The sequence below is a fragment of the Marmota flaviventris genome, chromosome 4, assembly GCF_047511675.1.
Source record: "Marmota flaviventris isolate mMarFla1 chromosome 4, mMarFla1.hap1, whole genome shotgun sequence".
In the NCBI taxonomy this organism is placed as follows: Eukaryota; Metazoa; Chordata; class Mammalia; order Rodentia; family Sciuridae; genus Marmota; species Marmota flaviventris.
Genome location: NC_092501.1, coordinates 48913801 through 48935889, shown reverse-complemented (window position 1 = coordinate 48935889; position 22089 = coordinate 48913801). Strand labels below are relative to the sequence as shown.

Sequence of the window (22089 nt, the reverse complement as noted above, 5' to 3'; positions counted from 1 at the left end):
ATCCCTGGTATCCCCTAAAAAAAAAAAAAAAAGAAGAGCTATGCACCCTGGGCCAAGTGTGTTTTTCATAGATAGTACCGATCTCAGTTTTTATAAGAATTAAATGAAATACAATGAAGTATTTGGAGCAATGCCTGGAACAGAAGAAATGCCTTGTGTGTATTAGCCATGATTTTTTTTTTACATATTTATTTTTTAGTTGTAGTCGGACACAATTTTATTTATTTTATGTGGCTCTGAGGATTGAACCCAGGGCCTCGAATGTGCTAGGTGAGTGCTCTACTGCTGAGCCACAACCCCAGCCCATAGCCATGATTATTTTGATAGGGTTTGTTATTTACTACCAGTATCATCATTGTTAGATGTTAGGGGGTGTGTGGGTAGGATATAGTTGTGTAAGAAACCATCCAATTAAGTGCAGTGGAACATGCTCTCATCCCAGCTACTCCAGAAGCTGAGGGAGGAAAATTGCAACTTTGAGGCCAGACTGAGTGATTTAATAAGACTCAATCTCAAAATAAAAAAATAAAGGGCTGGGAATGTAGCTCAATGGTAGGGTACCCCTGGGTTCAATCCCCAGTATTGCAAAAGACAAACACAAAACCCCTGTAATAGATTGATAATTGGATAGATGAATAGATATGGAATAAAGAAAGGAAACAGAGCAAAATGGTAATTGTAAAATCTAGGTAGTAGACATATGGATGGATATTCAGTATAGTCATCTCTAATGTTCCTGGGAGATTGGCCCCAGGACCACTTGAGGATAAAAAAATCTGCAGATGCTCAAGTTGCTTATATAAAATGGCATAGTATTTTCACATCCCCCTATAAGCTTTTAAGCCATCTCTAGATTACTTAAAATACCTAAAACAATAAACATGCTATGTAAATAGTTGTTACACTGCATTGTGCAGGGAATAATGTAAAAAAATATCTGCACATGTTCAAGACAGATGCAGTTTTTTCCACATTTTCAATCTGTGGATGATGAAATCCATGGAAACAGAAACTATGGATTTGAAAGGACCATGTGTATATGTTTTTTTTCCAATTTCTTTACATGTTTGAACATTTTCATATCCAACATTATGAAAATATGTAACAAATTTCGTAAAGTTCAGAGGAAGTAAAATGAACTTGGAGCTAATAAGTAAAAAAAAATGTGCAAAAAAAATGTGCTGATGGTGGGGGGTATATAGCTCAGTGGTAGAGCATGTGCTTAATATGCTCAAGGTCCTGGGTTCAGAGTTTAACTCCAAACACGGGGATGGGGAGACATTCTAGGTGAAAAGAGCAGCATAATCAGTGTCAGTAACATAAAAAACACAAACAAAAGAAAACAAAACCCCAAACCTGTGATTTGGGACTAATCTGTGACCTGAATTGGCACAGGCAGCAGGTGGAAAACATGACTGATGTAAGCATGGATCATGGCCCATTTTCATATCAGGGACTCTATCCCATGGGTAAGTAGGAGCCATTGAAGATTCTTGGGCTGGAGTCTTTCTGCATCTCTCCCACCACTTAGAACCAAGCTTTCCCACAGAAAGTGCTGATCTTTTCTAAGGAAAAAAACAATGTTTCATAGGTGTTCTACATGGAACTCTGAGTGAGACCACAGGTTGCTGACTAGAGGGTGAGTAGCAAAGTTCTCTTACTTCAGGTTCTCCATTGATCCAGAACTGTTGTCAGTTGGGAGGAGCCATGTGAAGCTTTGTACTTAATTTGTGTCCTGACTATTAAGCTATAACTCCACTATCTGCTTTAATCCTCACATTTTATATTAAATACTAATCAGAGTGGAATTTACCCTGTGTGTGATCTGGAAAGTTGAAAAATACTCCTCTTTTTCTCCAGTCACTGCTGGAATTTGATAGTCTAGATCAGTAATTTCATGCTTTAATGTGCCTAAGATTGGCAGCCTCAGGTTGTATGCCCAGAACAACCCAGGCACACTGCTTTTTTATGCCATATAAACATGTATATATGCTTATAACTTTTATGTATATTTATAGAAATAAATTGTGTGTGTGTGTGTGTGTGTGTGTGTGTTGCTGGGGGTCAAAAACAGGGCTTTGCTCATGGTAGGCATGCGCTACTACTGAGCTACATCTCCCCTATCCCCATTTATGCATAATTTAAAGGCTTTCCACAGATACTGGCTTGACTTTTGAACTCAATAAATCCTAGAATACTCCTAATCCTGGCAGGATCCTAACTCCCCTAAATGCAAACCCCTTGCTCATTTGTGCTCTCCCTATCTTTCACCTGTGTCCTGTTTCTGCTCCCTTTTTTCTGGTTTGAACCAATGCTGCCCTCCCCGCTGCCTCAGTCCTCTGTGCTCCAGAGCCCTGTTCTATTACAAGCAAACCACACCAAGTCCTCAGCTTTGCAACTGAAAGCTCTCACTCTGCTCACATTTTCCCAGAGATACTGGACTCCAGAGAAGACTGCTCATTTTTTCTTTCTTTTTTTTTTTTATTGGTTGTTCAAAACATTACAAAGCTCATGACATATCATCTTTCATACATTTGATTCAAGTGGGTTATGAACTCCCACTTTTACCCCAAATACAAATTGCAGGATCACATTGGTTACACATTCACATTTTTACATAATGCCATATTAGTGACTGTTGTATTCTGCTACCTTTCCTATCCCCTACTATCCCCCCTCCCCTCCCTCCCATCTTCCCTCTCTACCTCATCTGCTGTTGTTCAATTCTCTCCCTTGTCCCCCCCCCTTTCCCCCTCACAACCTCTTATATGTAATTTTGTGTAACATTGAGGGTCTCCTTCCATTTCCATACAATTTCCCTTCTCTCTCCCTTTCCCTCCCCTGCTCATTTTTTCCATCCTGTCCATGTACTAGGGCTGGGCCTGGGGATGGGGAAGGGCAGTGCTTTCCGCATGCCTCCACCCTCCTAGTAGATCACCTCCTTTATCATTTATGCCATCAATTCTATCATCTTTTTTGTGTTCTAATCCTTTTTTTTTTTTTTGCAAGGAAAGATAAATCATTTTATTTCCTTTCTTCTATCCCTAGTTCCTGAGGAAGCTGTAGCAGTATCCCAGAAAACTCAGCATAAGATTGCTCGTGAACTATGGCTCCAGTAGCAATAGCAGCAGCAGAAAACTACTACAATCCTTTTTAGTTAAAAAAAAAAAAAAAATTATGGTTCAAGGGATCAAACCTAGGGCTTCACACATCAAATGCTCTACTACTCAGTTACTCCCCCCCAGGCCTATTGTTCAACTTTATGACCAACTTCCTGGCCACTCCTCTGTTTCACTGAGGACTTTGGCACCTGACTGGGAGTTGTTCTTTTCACTTCTTGCCTGGCAACACCCTGGTGACTTTGGCATCTCTACCAACAACCTTGCCTATCCCATCACGTTGAATGTGCATAGGGCAGACAGCACCAACATCCTAGTCTTTCCCTGGTCCTGACCAGCTCGACTTCAATGAACTTCACTTCTACCCCACACTTCTGTGTTTATTCGCTTCATAAAATATCCCACTGATAAGTCATATATCCCTACTTCCCATATTCTAAACATTACCTGAGGTTGTTTTCTCTCATCTCAACACATTTCAATCACAGGAATATTTCCAAGTCCCTAGCTCTTGGCCTTGAACCTAAGCAAAATGGACCCACCAGCTGGGCATGATAGCACACACTTGTAATCCCAGCAGCTTGGGAGGCTGAGGTAGGGAGATTGTCAGTTCAAAGCCAGCCTCAGCAATTTAGTGAGACCTTAAGCAACTCAGCAAAACCCTATATCTAAATAAAATATAAAAAAAGGGCTAAGGACGTGACTCAGTAGTTTAGTGTCCCTGGATTCAATCCTCAGTACCCAAAAAATAATAATAAAAAAATACACGCCCCACCCCCCATACTTTAGTGGACACCACTCTAATCCTTCTCTGGTTGTGCTTATTCCTAAGGAGACTTTAGGCCAAGGGAACATGCTTGCTCACAGGGGTCCATGCCTACCTTCTCCACATCTAAACCAAATTCTACATACAAGAGACATTGGAATTCCCAGTTGAACAGTCTAAAGCCTACTTCAGGGGTTTGCATGGATTTTCCTCCCAGAATGGACATAATTACCCCTAAACCCATGTGGTGGTCAAGGAGTCGAATATGTTCTGGGTGTGGAGTTGCATGCCTATAATCCCAGTGACTGAGGAGGCTGAGGCAGCATCACAAGTTCAAGGCCAGCCTAGGCAATGTAGTGAGACCTTATCTCAAAAAATAAAAACGCTGGGATCCTAGCTCAGTGGTAGTGTGCCCCTGAGTTCCATCATTGGTAACACAAAAGGAACAGGAGTTGTGAGGGGGATGGAGCTTGGACTTGTGGGCTAGAGTGGCCCCTCCCAGTGTGGAACAGAGCAGGAAGAGAAGGAATGTGTGCTTAGGGGTGGTCTTCCCAGGTGGCTCCTCTGGCACAGGCAGCAATGGGACTGAGTTCTAATTAAGAAGCCTCCAAATTTTGCCTGGCTGGATTTCAGAATTGCATTGGACCTGTGACTCTTCTGTACCTCCTGTTTGAACAGGTGTGTCTTTATTTATTTATTAACGTTTATTTTTTTAGTTGTAGTTGGACACAATACCTTTATTTATTTTTATGTGGTGCTTAGGATTGAACCCAGGGCCTTGCATGTGCTAGGTGAGTGCTCTACCACTGAGCCACAACTCCAGCCCTCTTTATTTTTGACACTAGGGATTGAACCCAGGAGGGCTCTACAATGAACTACAGCCCTAGTCCTTTTTTATTTTTATTTATTTATTTTTATTTTTTTAAGAGAGAGAGAGAGAGAGAGAGAGAGAGAGAATTTTTAACATTTATTTTTTAGTTTTTGGCGGACACAACATCTTTGTTTGTATGTGGTGCTGGGGATTGAACCCAGGCCGCAGGCATGCCAGGCGAGCGCCCTACCGCTTAAGCCACATCCCCAGTCCCCTTTTTTATTTTTAGACAGGGTCTCCCTAAGTTGGTGAGACTGGTCTGGAACTTGGGATCTTCCTGTATTAGCCTCTGGTGTTGCTGGGATTACAGGAATGCACCACCTCTCCTGGGCACATGTGTCTTTAGCAGCTATTCTGTGCCTCACCATTGTATCAGATACCTGTGTGTGTAGGGGTAGGGCAGAAAGTTTTTCTCCTTAATTTGAAGGAACTATACAGTAGAAATTTACTTAGGGAAATATACCTGATTAGACTCATTCTGATGTTAGAGGTTTGGGGGAGTTGAGGAAAGGTATGAAGTGGATGACCTGAGCATGGACTGTGGGGATTTAAAATATACTCCCAAATTCTTTTAACACTCCTTTCAAAAGATGGAGTTGCATTTCTCTCCTCTCTTTTTTTGGGGGGCAGTAATAGGGATTGAATCCAGAAGTGCTTTAGCACTGAGCTACATTGCCAGCCCTTTTAACTTCTATTTGTTTATTATTCATTATTATTATTATTATTTTTTGCATCACTGGGGATTGAACTCAGAGCATGCTACCATCCTTAATAGGGTCTTGCTAAATCGCCAAGGTTGGCCTTGAACTTGTTAATCTCCTGCCTCAGTCTCCCAAGCTGCAGTTCTTATAGGAGTACATCAACATGCCCAGCTGGGGATAATTCTCCATGGTGTTTCTACATGTCCTATGACAACTTTCATCTCAGACTATCTTCCCAAGTATGTTTGAATAGCAACCAGCCTTGGAAAAAGGTAGTGGCTCCCTCTGGGACAGAAGGCAGATTCTATTTCTTGAGCATCATAATTATGTCTCTTTCTGGGGAAATGTTGTGCAGGTTTGTTAGTAACTTCTTAAAAGATGGGGTTTCTGAAGCTTAGTGTTCCTCAATGTTACATAAACGCATGGTATTCAAAGCATCTACCTTAGCTTCTCTGCATCACCCTGTGGGACATAGAGGACAAAAGGAACTGATGCAAACATGAAGTTTCTGTCTGCTGTGCCACAAGCAATATAGTCTTTTGTCTTTGACCCATGAGTCTTATGCCCTGACAGCATTCAAGAATCTCTGAGCCAGGGCTGGGGATGTGGCTCAAGCGGTAATGTGCTCGCCTGACATGCATGGGGCTCTGGGTTCGATCCTCAGCACCACATAAAATAAAAATAAAAGATGTTGTGTCCACTGAAAACTGAAAAAAAAAAAAAAATCTCTGAGCCAGAAATAGTGGCACATGCCTGTAATCCCAGCAGCTCCAGAGGGTGAGGCAAGAGGATCACAAGTTTAAGACCAGCTTGGGCAATTTAGTGAGACCCTGTCTCAAAATAAAAAATAAAAAGGGCTGGGGATATAACTCTGTAGCAAACTGCCCCTGGATTCAATCCCTTCTATGTGTGTGTGTGGGGCATTCTCTGACCTTGTCTGATAGATCATAAGAACTCCATTTCAGAAGGGGTCCTGTCCCTTTGCCTGGAGGAAGGAATGCTGCACAGGGATGCCAAGAAGAATGTGAACAAGTAAACTTTGCTCAATTTCCCCAGTCTATTATCTATTAGTATTAGATTATACCCTTTTTGTCCAATCATATTTCCTCACAGATGTCCATGCATTGAACCTAAGCATAAAAATGGATAATTCATCCTAGGTCTTTGGGTTCTTCAATCTGAATACTCTGTGTCATATAAAACCATGATCAAATAATTTTGTTATATTTTTTCTTGTTAGCCTGTCTTGTGTATAGTGGTGGTTTTAGCTATAAGATTTTTTTTTTGTTTGTTGTTGTTTTGGTACTGGGGATTAAACCCTGGGACCCTTTACCACCGAGCTACATACCCCTCAGCCTGCCAACCGCAGGCTTTGAGACAGGGCCTCAACTAAGTTCCTTATCATGAGCCTTTATTCTGAGCAGGAAAGGGATCACTGTCTTTTCTGTCCCTACAATTACTTTTTGAGCCACACATCTATTTCTCAAACATTACATACTGTCCTCATATCTTTAGGTTTGGAGAGGCAAAGCCTCAGACCTGTGTCAAAGAAAGTGAAGTTTTCCAGCGTTAAAAATTGCCATTGAAAATCCACATTGTGAGGGCTGGGATTGTGGCTTAGTGGTAGAGCGCTCGCCCAGCATGCCCAAGGTCCTGGGTTCGATCCTCAACCACATAAAAATAAATAAACAAAATAAAGGTATTGTGTCTAACCAAAAAATAAATATTAAGAAAAAAGAAAATTCACATTGTGAATGGTAATGGAAGCAATTAATTTGGCAGAGATTGGGTTTTTCTGGTAGGTGGTGGTGTGGAGTAGTTGGGATGGAGATGGCAGTCCTGGTTATTAGCATCAAACATAGCTAAAGCATATTAGTTTTCTTTGAAGCCAAACTGATTGCACACCGACTTGTCTGAGCTTGAATAAGGAATGAATTCGGGATTCTGGAGCCTAATCACTTAGAAGCAAAGACTTTTCCCTTATAACTTTTTACAACATAAGTAAACCCAGCCTTGACTAGGCAAGATTGCTGGCTGGGTTTGCCTGTGGAAGGCAAATCAGTAGGCTGCAGGTTTAATTTGGGTTTTGGATTGTGGAAGTCCATGTAACCATCCTTCCTGGTTTTGAAGGAGAGTAGAACCTTGACAGCATTTGAGCAGAGGCTTTCAGAGATAAAGGAAATGGGCAGGGTGGGGGTACTTTGCTCACAGTCTGCTGCTGTACAGCTGAATGGCTATTGAAGATCACTTCATCTTTAACCTTGTCGTTTTGTAGATGAGGAAACTGAGGTACACGGGTTAAATTGGTGAGGTAGGCGACTGATTCTAAGTTCCAATTTACCCCATTTCTATTTCATATAGATTGCTCATTTCCTTTTCTTCTTGCATACCCAGAGAACTTGGGTGCAGCATCCTAATGCCCGGTCAGCATGATTCCTTCAGTTTTTTCCACCTTTCTCTCCCACAGAAAGCTGAAGCAGGCTTGTCTCCCATCTTCGGTTCTGTGCGTGTGAGCAGTAGTCCCACACCCTAGTGGGGAGGAGGCCATCGAAGAGCAATCCCCGAGGCGAGAGCAGGGGATCGGGGCGGGGCAGCTTGAGACGTGCTCCAGTGTGTTCAGGGAGGGGCAGCCCCAGAAAACCCATCAGGTATAGTCCAGCCTCTTGTCTCAATGACACGCTGGGCGGTGGGAGGCAGACGAGAGCAGGAAGGGCGCAGGGGCTGGGGATGGCGCCCCTGTGTCCCGCTCATTCCGCTCTCGTACTAAAAAGATTGGTGTTAACACCCTGCCGATTCCTTCCAGGAGCCCCCTTCGTGGGAGTGCTCCTGTGGAGGACCAGTACCAGCCCTGGGAGGGCGTTGGACATAAGTACGTGACCCCGCGGTGCGCGCCGACGACCCACCCTGCCCGTGACGTGCTCGCGTGGGGCCTCCGCCCCATCCCCCGCCAGCGCGTTCCCCGCTGCGCTGCCTCCGCCGTTCTCCGCCCCTTGGGCTCTGGGGTTGCCCTGGTCGCTGCCTGACCCAAGGCCCGTCAGCTTTCGCTCTCCCGGCCCCTGCCAACGGACGGAGGCAGCCCATCTTGGAGGCAGGGGTGCCCGTGGTCCACGTGGCCGCTCCAGAGCAGGTTGGAATGGGCAGGGGGTGGCGCTGCGGAGACAGGCGCTGCGGACAGCCCGCGGGACAGCGGCGGGGTCCTGGCTGGGGGAGGACTGGGTTGCGGCGGGCGGTACGGTGTCTCCTTCACTTCGCCCTCCAGCAGCAGCAGCTGCAGCCTGATCCTAGCGAGCCGAGTTGCCTGTGCTGCGAGCCGAGCGGCGGCGGCGGCGCCCCTCAGGAGACCACCAGGTACCGCCGCTCCCGCCTCACGCCAGCCTTGAGGCCTAGACGGCCAAGCAGGGCCCTGAGCCGGACTTAGGGTCGGCCCTGGCTCCCTAAGATGGCCGCGCTGCCCCGCGGCCCCTCGTCCCCCTCTCTGAGACCCCCTTTGAGCTCTTTGACCCGCCTCTGATCCCTGCTGACCGCACTTCTTGCCCCTTCCGCAGATCACCTCTTCCCGCGGCCTCACCATGGCGACCTACGGACAGAGCTGCGTGCGGCGTAAGTGGAGCAGGGACCTCTGTGGGATGGGGCGGGGGTGCCCCGGAGTCGAAACTTGTGGTCAGAAAGTCGCATCTTGTTTTCTATCCTACCCTCATCTCTCCAAGAATTTGGATAGCCGGTCCCTTTCAGTGGCCACTGGGTCGTCTGACCACTTCCTCTGCGGAGAAGGGGCTGGGCTGCTAGATCTCGGATAGTGGGCCCGGGGCGTTAGTCTGGCTGCATTCAACTTCAGTTATTGGACATGCCTTCGGCAAATTCGAAAGCAAAAAGTTATTTTGTATTCCATCTTAGATTAGATCAGTCACTTTTCCAGAGGAAATAGTTATCTGCCTTGTAAGAGCGCAAGGTCATTACATGTGCTCCTAAGGGCGTGGACGTGCCTTGTAGAATGAATGAGCTGGTATAAGAGCTCAGATTGCTTGCCCTTAAGCTTCACTGCACTGGCGGAAGACTTGAGAGTCATGTTAATATGTTTTGAGTGCCATTTGATATTTAGTTGATGTAGATATTGGAGTAGCTGTATTTTTTCTAAGTCCCAATAGTTAAGTTCCCAGAGTGTTAAGTTGCATTTATTTCCACTTCCAAGTGTTGGTTTTGACCTTAGGGAGGTTACCAAAGGGAAGAGGGCCTAGTGTTAAGTTTTGATTTTATGTAATTTACTTAAATCAGCCCATCCCAGTGAATTTTCGCAAGTGTGTGTGTGTGTGTGTGTGTGTGTGTATGTATGCGTACACACACTTGATTCGTTGGCCTCATGACATGAGGCTCTAAACAGTGTAAATTTAAGAATAAAAGATGTATTTTTCTGTTGGACTTTACCAAGTTTGTATAACCACATGGTTATCCATTTTAGAAATAGGGTTTTGTTAATCCTATTTCCTTTATGGATCATCAGAGCATAGTTTTATTGTAGTCACTCGTGGTACAAAACAATGTCAACAAATTGAATTGCTTGAATTTAAAGATCAGCATCGGGTTATAGTCTACTTTTTGGTCAGAGGTGAGAGAACAGGAACATTTAACACTGGAATGTTTCTTCTTACCAGCAATGTGTATTCCTCCATCATATGCTGACCTTGGCAAAGCTGCTAGAGATATCTTCAACAAAGGATTTGGTAAGAATTATTTTTTTCTTTAATTTCAGATCAAAAGTGAAAAACGTGTGCTTAGTTTCCTTAGAGAAGTTAAATTAATAATTTCTTTCAAACAGTAAATATCTTACTGCATTAGTTATTCTATTAGTTATGTTTTATATTAAACTTCTGTTGAAATAGATGTTAGAGCCAGGCACATGCCTGTAATATCAGCAGCTCTGGAGGCTGAGGCAAAAGGATGGCATTTAGAGGCAGTATGGGCAGCTTAGCAAGATCCTATTTCAAAATCAGATAAAAGGGACTAGGGATGTAGCTCAATGCTCTGGGATCTGAGTTCAATGTCTAGTACTGCCTTTAAAAAGAAAGAAAAAGTAGCTTGTGCTTCGTTCCCCCCCCCCCCCCCCCAATCAGCTTAGGCCTTTGATGACTAGAGTTGTGATATGTTGCTTTTTCACTTTTGTGGTTATGTTTTGAAACATACTTTTCAAAGGGTTCTGAGCTTTTTTTCAAGTGAATTTGAATTTTCTTGAAGATTTTCTCCCACATACTCCCTTCTCTTTAGATTATTGGAGATACTCTTTCAAGATAAATGTCCTGAATGTCTGTGTAATGATATACTATAAGCTATTCTGTGATATAAGTTGAACTGATTTTCTAATCTCAAATTTAGGTTTAAAATGGTTTTGAAACTTTTTTGGGATTGGCAGACCACATAAAAGCAGTACATCAGGCAAAGCAACATAAAGATGTTCTGTCCTTTACCAAGTTAGCTTATGTAGAAGTAATTTTTAAATTTTTGTTTAAATATTGTGTATTAATACATTAAGAAAATTTTTTTAGTTGTTCATAGACATTTATTTTTATGTAGTGCTGAGGATTGAACCCAGTGCTTTTACCACTGAGCCACAACCCCAGCCCCTATTAATACATTTTTATTCCCCCGCCCCATATGTGAAACTTTTTTTTTTTTTTTTTTTTTAAGTGTTGTCATGGGGCTGGGGTTATAGCTTAGTGGTAGAGAGCTTGCCTAGCAGGTGTGAGGCCCTGGGTTCCATCCTTAGCACCACATAAAGATAAATAAAATAAAGGTATTGTATCCATTAAAAAAAAAAAAAAGTGTTGTTAACATAAGGTGTGCATCTTTTATACAAAAGAATCATTTGGTATCTTTTGCTTTCTGCTTTTTGAAGGCTTTGGGTTGGTGAAACTGGATGTGAAAACAAAGTCATGCAGTGGCGTGGTGAGTGTGAGCTATGTAATAAGTTCTTACAAACCTTTGTAATTTTTCAAGCCATAAAATAGTGAAAGATATCTACCTGTTTTATGGAAGAAGCAGAAGTTAATTTTATTTTAAGCAATTTGCATATGACTTGATTTATTTTGGTTTCTGATTTTCATGTTGTTTTTTGGCATCTGATTATGTATGCACAAGGAACTGGGGAAAGACTGGTCATATGGGACTGTTTACTCAGGTAGATTATACAAGCTTGATGGCAGGAAACCTGTTAGACTTTTTTGTAACCTTTTCTCTTAATGCCTATCAGAATTTTGGGTATAGAAATACTCAATGACTTAATTTGAGTACACTGATCATTTATATATATATATATATATATATGATCATATTCTAGTATTCCTGCATGAACACTTCCACATGTATTTTGTGAACTTATTGAGTTCTGATTTGAGTAACTTTTTCTTTTATTGTGGTACTGGCAATCAAACCCAGTACCTTGCTAGTACTAGGCAAGTGCTCTATCACTGGGCTACAGTCCTAGCCCTGATTTGATTTTTTTTTTTTTTTTTGTGGTGCTGGGGATTGAACCCAGGGCCTTGTGCATGCGAGGCAAGCACTCTACTGACTGAGCTATATAACCCCAGCCCTGATTTGAATATTTTTAAAAGAGATTAATATTTTGGTATTTGAATGGTGATCCTTCCTAATAAACTTACGCAAAAGGGTAAATTTTAATTTTGTGTAATTTTTTTTCTTACTCTAAAAATGATTGTTTGGAAATTGTTTTGGAGGTAAATGTAATGTATACATGTTAGAATATTTAGGTCATTTTGATATATATATAATAAGTGGTATTTATTAAAGATAATCTTGCAGGTTTTTTTTTTTTATGCCCAGACTTGTTGATTTTCTGGGGTTTGTTATATCTGTCATTTGGTTTCTTTGATCTTCAAGGAAGCCTGGGTATTTAATTGGGTGTCTTACTTGGTTTGGTCAAGTTAGCAGGTTACAGAGCTGTGATTTGGTGGTTTCGATTTTGTTGTTGTTTACTACTGGTGTACACACTACAGCCTGGTGTTTTGTTTTGGTTTGTTTTTGGTGGCTGTGTGTTCCCATTCATAAACTATTGAGGCCCTTTAAAAACACTTGCTGTATATTTGTTGAAACACAAAAGACAAGCTTAATAAAGTAGAAATTCAGTCCTTGTGTTTTAAAAGCTCATTTTCTATTCAGAGAGCTAAGCTATAACCAGGGAATAATCAGAGAATCATATCAAGTAGTCATATTAACCAAGATCTTTATTGGAAAGGACTTACTTTGAATAGGGTTAGGAAGTAGGTTTAAGATCACGAAAGATGTATAGGGACTGAATTAGAGTGTGATTTTATTTACACTTAATGTGTATTAACAATCTTGGTAGTGTATGCTGTAATATGTACCTTGCCCGAATCAGTTCCAGTAAGGCCTGCTTTCTCATTTCAGCAGTAGAGATGTTCAGGTCATTCCACAATGTAGAAGCGAAAATGTGTAAGGATGGAGTGAAGGGTATAAGCTCCACTATTGGTGTCATCTGGCTCAGTTCTTTTCCCATGAGGTGATGTTGATATTATGTCTTGAGGACTCCTTAGCATGTTTATAGGCTGGCGCTTCATCTTTGCACTGATGTATGGCAGTGGGTGGGGCCTTGAGTCATTAATCATTGTCCTTCAGATTTAAAAATTGCTATTCATAACCACTCCCCATTCAAACTATTGGATGAATATGCTTCACATACATTGTTTTAATAATGTTTTCCTTTTGTGTAGAGTATGTAAAAATGTGTAAAGCCTTCAGTATCAGTTCAGTTTAATCCTCCAGAAGTAGACTTTATTATTTATGTTTGAGGAAGCAGACCCAAAAAAGTAAACTGTTTCTCAAGAGTTATTTATTTAATTAATAACATCCAGAACTGGATACCAGGACTCCTCTAACTTTATATCAAATATTTTTTTCCTAATAAGCTAGTGCATTTTAGTATGAGATTGAGTACCAAGCTTTGATTTGAAATTCCTGTTAATGGAACCATCTAATTTCAGGAGATTGTATATAAGACCTAGGGATTTGGATCTGTTTAATTGCAGAGCAATAGTTACATAAATGTTCTGTTTTCTAAGTGAAGGATGGCTGGTATTCCCCCATTGATATTGTAGATATTTCTTAAATTGCTGCTGTCACCATTTCTGATCAGTTTATTATTATTATTTCAGATCAGGCTTCTTTAAACTTGGTTTTCTAGTGACCAGAGTGTAGAGCCATTATTAGTAGGTAAAATTGTGAATCAAACCCTCACAGGGCATTTTAATATTTTATCTTGGAAGATTTCATTTGCTTGCTTTTATACTGGACTCTTTTATTAGATACTTTGATCATCTGTAGCAGATTTTAAGTTTCAGATAAGTCCTTTATATCATCCTGTTGTTTTCATTTGGTGGGCACTTAGGGATTGGCAAATTACCTATGTTTGCTACAAACACTAGATTAAATGCACTTCAAATTGACCCGTTAGATAATTTCTTTGGTATCTATTATACATAATGTAGTATGTATTATGTATAATATAAGCCAGCTGTAGAGTAAATCTGTAAACCACTGCCCCCCACCCCCTTTTTAATGAGAATGTGTAAAGTGGTTGGCAAGGAATGAAACCTGGTGAAAACTCTTATCTCAGAAAAAATGATCATCAAAGAATTTTTAAAAATATTTTGTTCATGACATGGACTTTGCTGTGGAGTGCTTTTACCTTTAAGAATTTTCAGGAAACATTTCATAATAAATAGAATCTCAGTTGTTATAAACTCTGATTTCAGTGATGATATCTGTGATGAGCCCTACTGACAGTGTTTTATTCAGTAGCAGGTAGATTGGAGATAATGCCAAAACAGATATTTTTTCCCCCATCAATTTTTGAATCTCAAAATTGCAGTGGCTGAAGTTTCTTTAAAAGGTGAACATTTTGTTGTTCCCATGACAATTAGCCACAGGTTAACTTGTGATTGGTTGCGAATATAAGCTGTAATTAGGTTAAGGTGGCAATCAGTTACTTAAAGGCTAATTTGTCACTTTTAGTGGATGCTTAGGGAGTAGCATGATGTAAAGAGTTATAAGTGTTGTCTAAGGTTGGTAGTGAATTCTTCCAGGCTTGTGAGAAGGATTCATAAAGTTATTTATTGTCTTGTTAGGAATTCTCAACATCTGGTTCATCTAATACAGACACTGGTAAAGTTACTGGGACCTTGGAGACCAAATATAAATGGTGTGAGTATGGTCTGACTTTCACAGAAAAATGGAACACCGATAACACTCTGGGAACAGAAATCGCAATTGAAGACCAGGTAACATGTTGGAAATGTGCTTTAGTATTAATTTTTGGTTTTGTATCACAAAAAATAAATAAAGCTGAATGTAAGTTCTGTTTCTTCCAAAATAGATATGTCAAGGTTTAAAGCTGACATTTGATACTACCTTCTCACCAAACACAGGGTAAGCATGGACATTTTTATATGCATTAAATTTAAAAAGCATTATTCTTGTCAGTTTAGGAAAGTTGTGCATTTGTTGACATTTAGCTAAACTGTCTGGCAATGGCTAACCTCTGTTTCTGTTTTTGGAATACTGTGGTTGTTATCATTGGCTTACTTTCAAACATTTGCCTCTTCATTGTGGCATGAACTTGGGCAATTCACTTATTTCTAAGAGGCTTTCGTGATTGTCAGTTCTGCAAAGCAGTCTTCTTTGGTGGGAGTCCAGCTACTCCATGTGCCCTTGTCTTTAGTTCATTGAACTGTTTTTAACCCTGCGATTGTATTGTTACTTCCTTCCCAGTCATACTGCATTTTAACTCTATTTTGTGCTCTCTCTGCAGAAGTTATGTGTAAATTTTTGTTATCGGCATCAGTTTTAAGTCAGTTTTTCCCTCTTTTCCAGAAAGAAAAGTGGTAAAATCAAGTCCTCTTACAAGAGGGAATGTATAAACCTTGGTTGTGATGTTGACTTTGATTTTGCTGGACCTGCAGTCCATGGTTCAGCTGTCTTTGGTTATGAGGGCTGGCTTGCTGGGTACCAGATGACCTTTGACAGTGCCAAATCAAAGCTGACAAGGAATAACTTTGCAGTGGGCTACAGGACTGGGGACTTTCAGCTACACACTAATGTGTAAGTACTTCTTTTGTAGGATATTGTGATTTAGATCCTCACAGGATGGTATTTGATGTCATTTCTAGTCACCTTTATTAATCTAGTTTCAACCCAAAGATGTTTCTTTTATTTATTTATTTTTTTTGTACTGAGCCACATCCCCAGCCTTTTTTTGTATTTTATTTAGAGACAAGGTCTCACTGAATTACTTAGGGTCTCACTAAGTTGATGAGGCTGGCTTTGAACTCAAAAACCTGCCTCAGCCTGCCAGGCCACAGGGATTACAGGTATGTGCCACTGTGCCTGGCAAGGGTTTTTCTTAACAAAATTGTCCTGGCTATTTCTAGGGTGACTGCCAGAAGCACAGAGTAAAAAATGTACCTTGGATGTTGAGAGAATAAATGTTCATTTCACAAGAAGTTTGATGTGCTATCCATCTAAATATCAATATTTTTTGGTACTGGGGATTAAACCCAGGGGTGCTTTGCTATATCCTCCCCCACCCCCAACCCCCTTAAAATTTTTTTTTGGGGGGATAGGGTATTGCTAAATTGCTGAGGCTGACCTTGAATTTGTGATCTTTCTACCTCAGCCTCAGCCTCCCAAGTTACTGGGATTATAGACATGAACCACCACAGTGGGGTGATATGTTTATATTTTGAGAAGAATCATCAGACATTGGTAGACTGTTGCAATGCATTCATTTGATAGAATCACAAATGATGTGGAGAGTACTGATTTGTTAAGATTGCCTAAAATGTATGGATAGATATGTGGAAAGATATATCTATGGATAGATATATGGGAAGAACTTAACTTTTTTTCCATTATAGAAACAGTTTATTGGTAAATAACAAAAGCATAAAGAAGAAAATATTTCCATAATGTTATAAGCTAGATATAAAATGTTTATTAATGTTTTGGTATTTCGCCTTTTTATATGTTTATATATATATAAATAAATAAAATATATTCATAAGGCTGTTCCCCTTACTTAGTACATTTAGATAATTTTCCCATAACTATGCATTTGAAAGCATGATTGGTCATGGTGGTGTGATAATTCCACTGGGTAAATGAACCATGATTTATTGTACCCATCGCTGAACTGGAGATATGGGTTAGGAAAAGACTTTCTATTTACTTTTCTATCTATCTGTTTACTTTTCTTTCTATCTATCTATCTATCTATCTATCTATCTATCTGTCTGTCTGTCTGTCTGTCTGTCTGTCTGTCTATCTATCTATTTGCGGTTCTGGGACCTTGCACTTGCTAGGCAATTGCTCCACCGCTGAGCTGTACCACTAATCCTAGTAATGGTTTTTGTTTAAATGTAGTCCTACAATATCAGCCTGTGCCTTAGAAATGATTACATTATCTGTTATTACAGATTTACTAATTTAAGATATCTTATAGCAATGATGGGACAGAATTTGGAGGATCCATCTATCAGAAAGTATGTGAAGATCTTGACACTTCAGTAAACCTTGCTTGGACATCAGGTACCAACAGCACTCGTTTTGGCATTGCAGCTAAATATCAGTTGGATCCCACTGCTTCCATTTCTGTGAGTACTTCTGTGGTCTTAATGGGGTTTTGGGTTGTAGGAATCAGTCTTTGAGTATATTGAATTGTGTTGAAAATTTGAATTACAATGCAAACAATCCCCAGTTTACATATTGATTAGGATTAGAATTTGGAATGCTGATCTTTCTATGGTGACAGTGTTAGGAGGTTTGATTTCCAGACCAAGCCACACAAGTTTGTTTAACCTCAGAAGCTGCTGAATTCATGTTAATAATAACCCTGAGCCCCAGGCTTGTCTAAGCCTAATGGTAACCAGTATTTTGGGCCCTGAGTAGTTCTTATTTGTGTTGGGGAATAATAGTACTTTTTGGTTTTGGCAGTATTAGGAATTGAACTTAGGGGTGCTCTGCACAAAGATACACCCCAAACCTTTTATTTTTAAGACAAGGGTTCACTAAGTTACTGAGGCTAGTCTCAAACTTGCAATCCTCCTGTTTTAGCTTCCTGAGTTGCTGAAATTACAGGAGTGCAACCCTGTGCCCAGCTGGAATAATAGCATTATTTCTTCAACTTTATCTTTTTATGGTTTATGAAGTATCTTCAGATTAGATCTGAAAGGTCATTGGTACACATACTGTTTTGCAGGTTAAGAAACCGAAGCTTGACAGAGGAAAGGACATAAAGCTATTGTTGTGGGGGAGGTGGAGTGGAAAGGGGAGAGGAGCCAGGACTTGGACCCACATGACTTTTAATTTCAGTCCTGTCTAGTGTGTGCAGCATATCTTGCTTTGCCCAAGACCTTTTCTGAAAGTCCTGCATCTTGAGAACTTCCTTACTCTTGCCAAGTGGGATGGTTGATCCCTATCCCTGTCCTTTTCTGCTGTTTATGCCTTCAGTCCACAGTGGTTTAAGGTAGGAGAATGTGCACTGTGAGAGTGTAGAGGGGATGGCTTCAATTTCAGGCAGGTTAGCAGCTGTTCCTGTGTGTCAAGTTGCTTATTGGTCAGGAACTGCCTGTACTGTATGTACTGGGAATGAAAAAAAGTTAAGCCATCCATGAAAATTATTTCTGTTATGTAAAGTGCTCTTCATTCCTAAGGACAGTATGTTTTAATAATTTAGGTAGTTAAGTTTTAGTCCCATTCTTGTTTTATCTTAGTCCAGTTGTGATCAGAGAGAATGAGAAGCACCCAGAATGTTTTTCCCATTGGTAAAACTGTGATTCAGATATTTTCCCTTTCTTTCCCCTCCCTCCGTGCCTTTCTTCCTACCTTCCTTCTTTTTTAAAGTTGTTTATGGTTATACATAGTAGTTGGGCTTATGACAAACTCAGACCTGCATGGAAATCAATTGCAGTTCATGATTGCCCCCTTTTCTTCCCCCTTCACTGTTTCTGATTGCCCCATAGCAATAAAAACTTCATAGTGCACTATTCTCTGAGAGTTGCATTACTGTTCTCTTCAATTGTATGACTGTGGCACCGTCATAGATTGAATGCCAGCCAACAGAAGCTCCTAGTGGTTCATGGTATAAAATGGGAAGAAAGCTGGGACCTGTGTGTCATTGAGTGACTGCTGGGAATTAGTTTGGAAACATCTAGCATTTTACACTTAAGTAGAGCCACTGTCACTCCAGTCCAGAAGCACCTAGAAAGCATTGCTTAACCCTCTTGTCATAGTTGGATGGTTGATTCCTACTTTTAAATAATAGGAACTTATATCAACAGTCTGAGACTCTTAATTTTTTGGGTAAAAGCAAGTCATTAGTGAGGGTATGTCTTCCTTAGACAAATAACTCACGTGATCAGTAGTGGCCCTTGAAGACTTGTTATAGTGTTGTGATTATAAGTGCTATGTGGTGACTTTTACTTGTACACTTAAATCATTTCATTCTGGGATTGTGTGTTGTTTCAATGTTACACATTGTAAGCATGTAGTCAGCAAATTATTCCAAGTCTGTTTTGCTCACAGGTTGTTTAACCACCTTTATAATACCATATTCAGAATACTGAAGAGTACAGTTACCTGGCTAGGCCCAGCTTAGGACCTGGAGATCAAGGCAGGTTGCTTCCATTTTAGCCATAGGCCTCTGAGTATGGCTTGATATTGTTAATGGAAATAGAGAATAGAGCTGGAAGGAGCTTCTCTTTACCTTATCTTGCTCTCCAGCATTCCTGCCAGTCCTTGAAAGTCTGTGACTAAATCCTAGAATGTTAAGATTCTACAAGGAAGGCAGGGCCCTGAATTGATAAAAGATGCCCTTTGGAACCTCCTCTCAGGCACAAGACTAGTTAACACAGCTAGAACCCAGTGGTTTAAAGAGAATTGTGAGAATGTGAAGTAATAGGCTATTATTTGGTCTATTCAGTGGAGGAAGGATTTCTATTTGAAGGTTTTAGGAAGAGTCCTGAAAGTAGTGATGTGTGTGTGTAAGTCACAGAATTAAACTTTATACCCTACATGTCAGAGCTGGTGTGTGTCACCTCTAGTGAGCCTGGTGTGCTTCATTGGCCACATGGTTTATGTGAGAGTAGTTAGGTTCTTACACTGTATGGACAATTCGTGGTCTGTGGACACATCCTAATAGATGTCAAGATGTTGGGCCCAACTCACAATTTGATTTTGAGTCGAATGCACAAGAATTAAGTGGATCTGGATTTTATTTGGCTTAGTACACAATGTTAAATTTTCTCACATGAATTAACAAGTTGAACTCTTCATACCTACACGATAGGGAAACATACAGGAGCTTTGTCTTTGCATGTAAAGTTTTTTCTTACAGTTATTTTTGAATTTTATTTTAGGCAAAGGTCAACAACTCTAGTTTAATTGGAGTGGGCTACACTCAGACTCTGAGGCCTGGTAAGTATTGTTGATAAAGTAGGATTGTTTCATCAATATTTTATTTTTTTATAGTTATTTTTGGTATAGGGGGTTGAACCTACATGTCAGGTGCTTTACCACTGAGCTACATCCCTAGCACCCCCCGTCCTCCCCACCTACCTTTTTTTCTGAAAAAAGTCTTGTTAAGTTACTGAGGGTCTTACTAAATTGCTAAAACTGGCCTTAAACCTCATGACTCTCTGCCTTCATCTCCTGAGTTGCTGAAATTATAGCTGTGTGCCACCACACTCAGCTTGATAGTATTTTTTTTTAAATATTTTTTTTTTAGATGTGTGGACCTTTATTTTATTCATTTATTTGTATGTGGTGCTGAGAATCTAACTTAGTGCCTCACACATGCTAGGCAATCATTCTACCACTGAGCCACAGCCTCAGCCTCGAGCCTGATACTATTTTAAAAGTTAATTTTAATTTCTGATTTGCAGATCTTTAAAGCCTATAGAAGACTGATTATTCCTTTTTTTTGCTCCTTAGAATAACATTCTCCTGCTTTAAACCACAATATTTTTGTCACATTTAAGACAACAGTGACTCCTTATTATTTAATATCCATTCCCTGTTCAGTTTCATCATGTATCTGAGATGTCTTACATTTATTTTTATTTTGTCAAAGTTCAATCGTTGTTTTGGCTCTGTCTCTGTAGACTCTTTTATGTAGGATTTTGTACCTTGCTGTTTTTTATAGCAGGACTTCTCCAACTTGAGCATGCACTTAATTGACCTGGGAAGGCTTCTTTAAATGCAGATTCTGATCCAATAGGTCTGAGATGGGGAGTTCTGTATTTTTAGCCTGCTCCTCAGATTCCCCTAGTCCTAGAAAATTTCACTATCAAGGATCTAAAGTTTTTATCTCCCTCCCAATAAGGATTTTGTCCCCAAATTTATTTTGACTAGTTTAAAGAAAAGTCAGAAGAATGATACAATGAATACCCATCTACCTTTTCTTTGCATTCACTAGTTACTGCCATATATCACTTTCATAGTACATGTAATCCCCCCCCTTTTTGGCACATGCTTTTTTTTTTTTTTTGTTTAAAGAGAGAGAATTTTAATATTTATTTTTTAGTTTTTGGCGGACACAACATCTTTGTATGTGGTGCTGAGGATCGAACCCGGGCCGCACGCATGCCAGGCGAGCGCGCTACCGCTTGAGCCACATCCCCAGCCCTGGCACATGCTTTTAAATAGTGTTTTGCAGACGTGTAGATTCACAACCCTAACATGTATAGCCTAAGAGTAAGATATTTTTCTTCATAACTATAATATTATCATCATATCTAAGACTATAATTTACCTAAGATGTAAACTATGTTCAGGTTCCCCACTTGTCCCCAAAAGTCTCTATTGTTTTTCCTTTCTGGGGTCCAATTATGATTTGGTCTCCCCAGTATATTTTGGTCCAGATAGTATGAGCATTATTGCATTTCCTATAACACTTTTGAACTAATGTTCTGTAACTTGCTAACCTTACCTCATGAAGATGCATTATAGTAACCTAACCCAGCTCTCACAGTACCTGGATACTTCCAGGCGCCCTCTGGTGGCTGGTACTAGTATTTCAACTGCAAGCTGAGGAAGTTACAGCCAGGCTTTGTGTGGTTATTAAAGTGAACTCTTGCAGGCCCCTCATAGTGGTTTGCTTTGTTTACAGGTGTGAAGCTTACACTGTCGGCTCTGGTAGATGGGAAGAGCATTAATGCTGGAGGCCACAAACTTGGGCTTGCTCTGGAATTGGAGGCTTAATCCAGCTAAAAGAAACCTCTGGGAATGGATATCAGATTTGGCCTTAATATATTTCCATTGTGACCAGCAGGCATTTTTCCCCCCAAGAAGGTGATCAAAACAAGGATGATCTGAACAAGAGCTGTATTTTAAATATTTAGACAGTTACTTGTTAGCTGGTTTCTAGTTGAATTGGTTATCTAGTTACCAATGCTGCAGTCATGCAGTCACCTATACATTATTTAAATGTATTTAACTGTTAAATGCGCTACCCACCAATAATGAAATAGACCTTTATGAAAACTGTGCAATTGTGTGCATGTTTGTTTTTATGTTCCCTTTAACATCGAATATTGCCATAGAATAAGATGG

The 22089-nt window shown here is 40.3% G+C and overlaps 1 protein-coding gene across 1 annotated transcript; it reads left to right on the top strand.

Annotated features, from left to right (window-relative positions):
* Nucleotides 1–8663: 8663 nt before the first annotated feature.
* On the top strand, nucleotides 8664–22028 carry Vdac2 (voltage dependent anion channel 2). Its single transcript, XM_027931173.2, has 10 exons — nucleotides 8664–8805; nucleotides 9003–9057; nucleotides 10107–10175; nucleotides 11345–11394; nucleotides 14610–14762; nucleotides 14858–14910; nucleotides 15355–15582; nucleotides 16982–17132; nucleotides 19896–19953; nucleotides 21647–22028. Exons 2-10 carry the CDS (start codon nucleotides 9027–9029, stop codon nucleotides 21736–21738), a joined length of 885 nt encoding a protein of 294 aa, XP_027786974.1. The 5' UTR covers nucleotides 8664–8805; nucleotides 9003–9026; the 3' UTR covers nucleotides 21739–22028.
* Nucleotides 22029–22089: the final 61 nt, after the last annotated feature.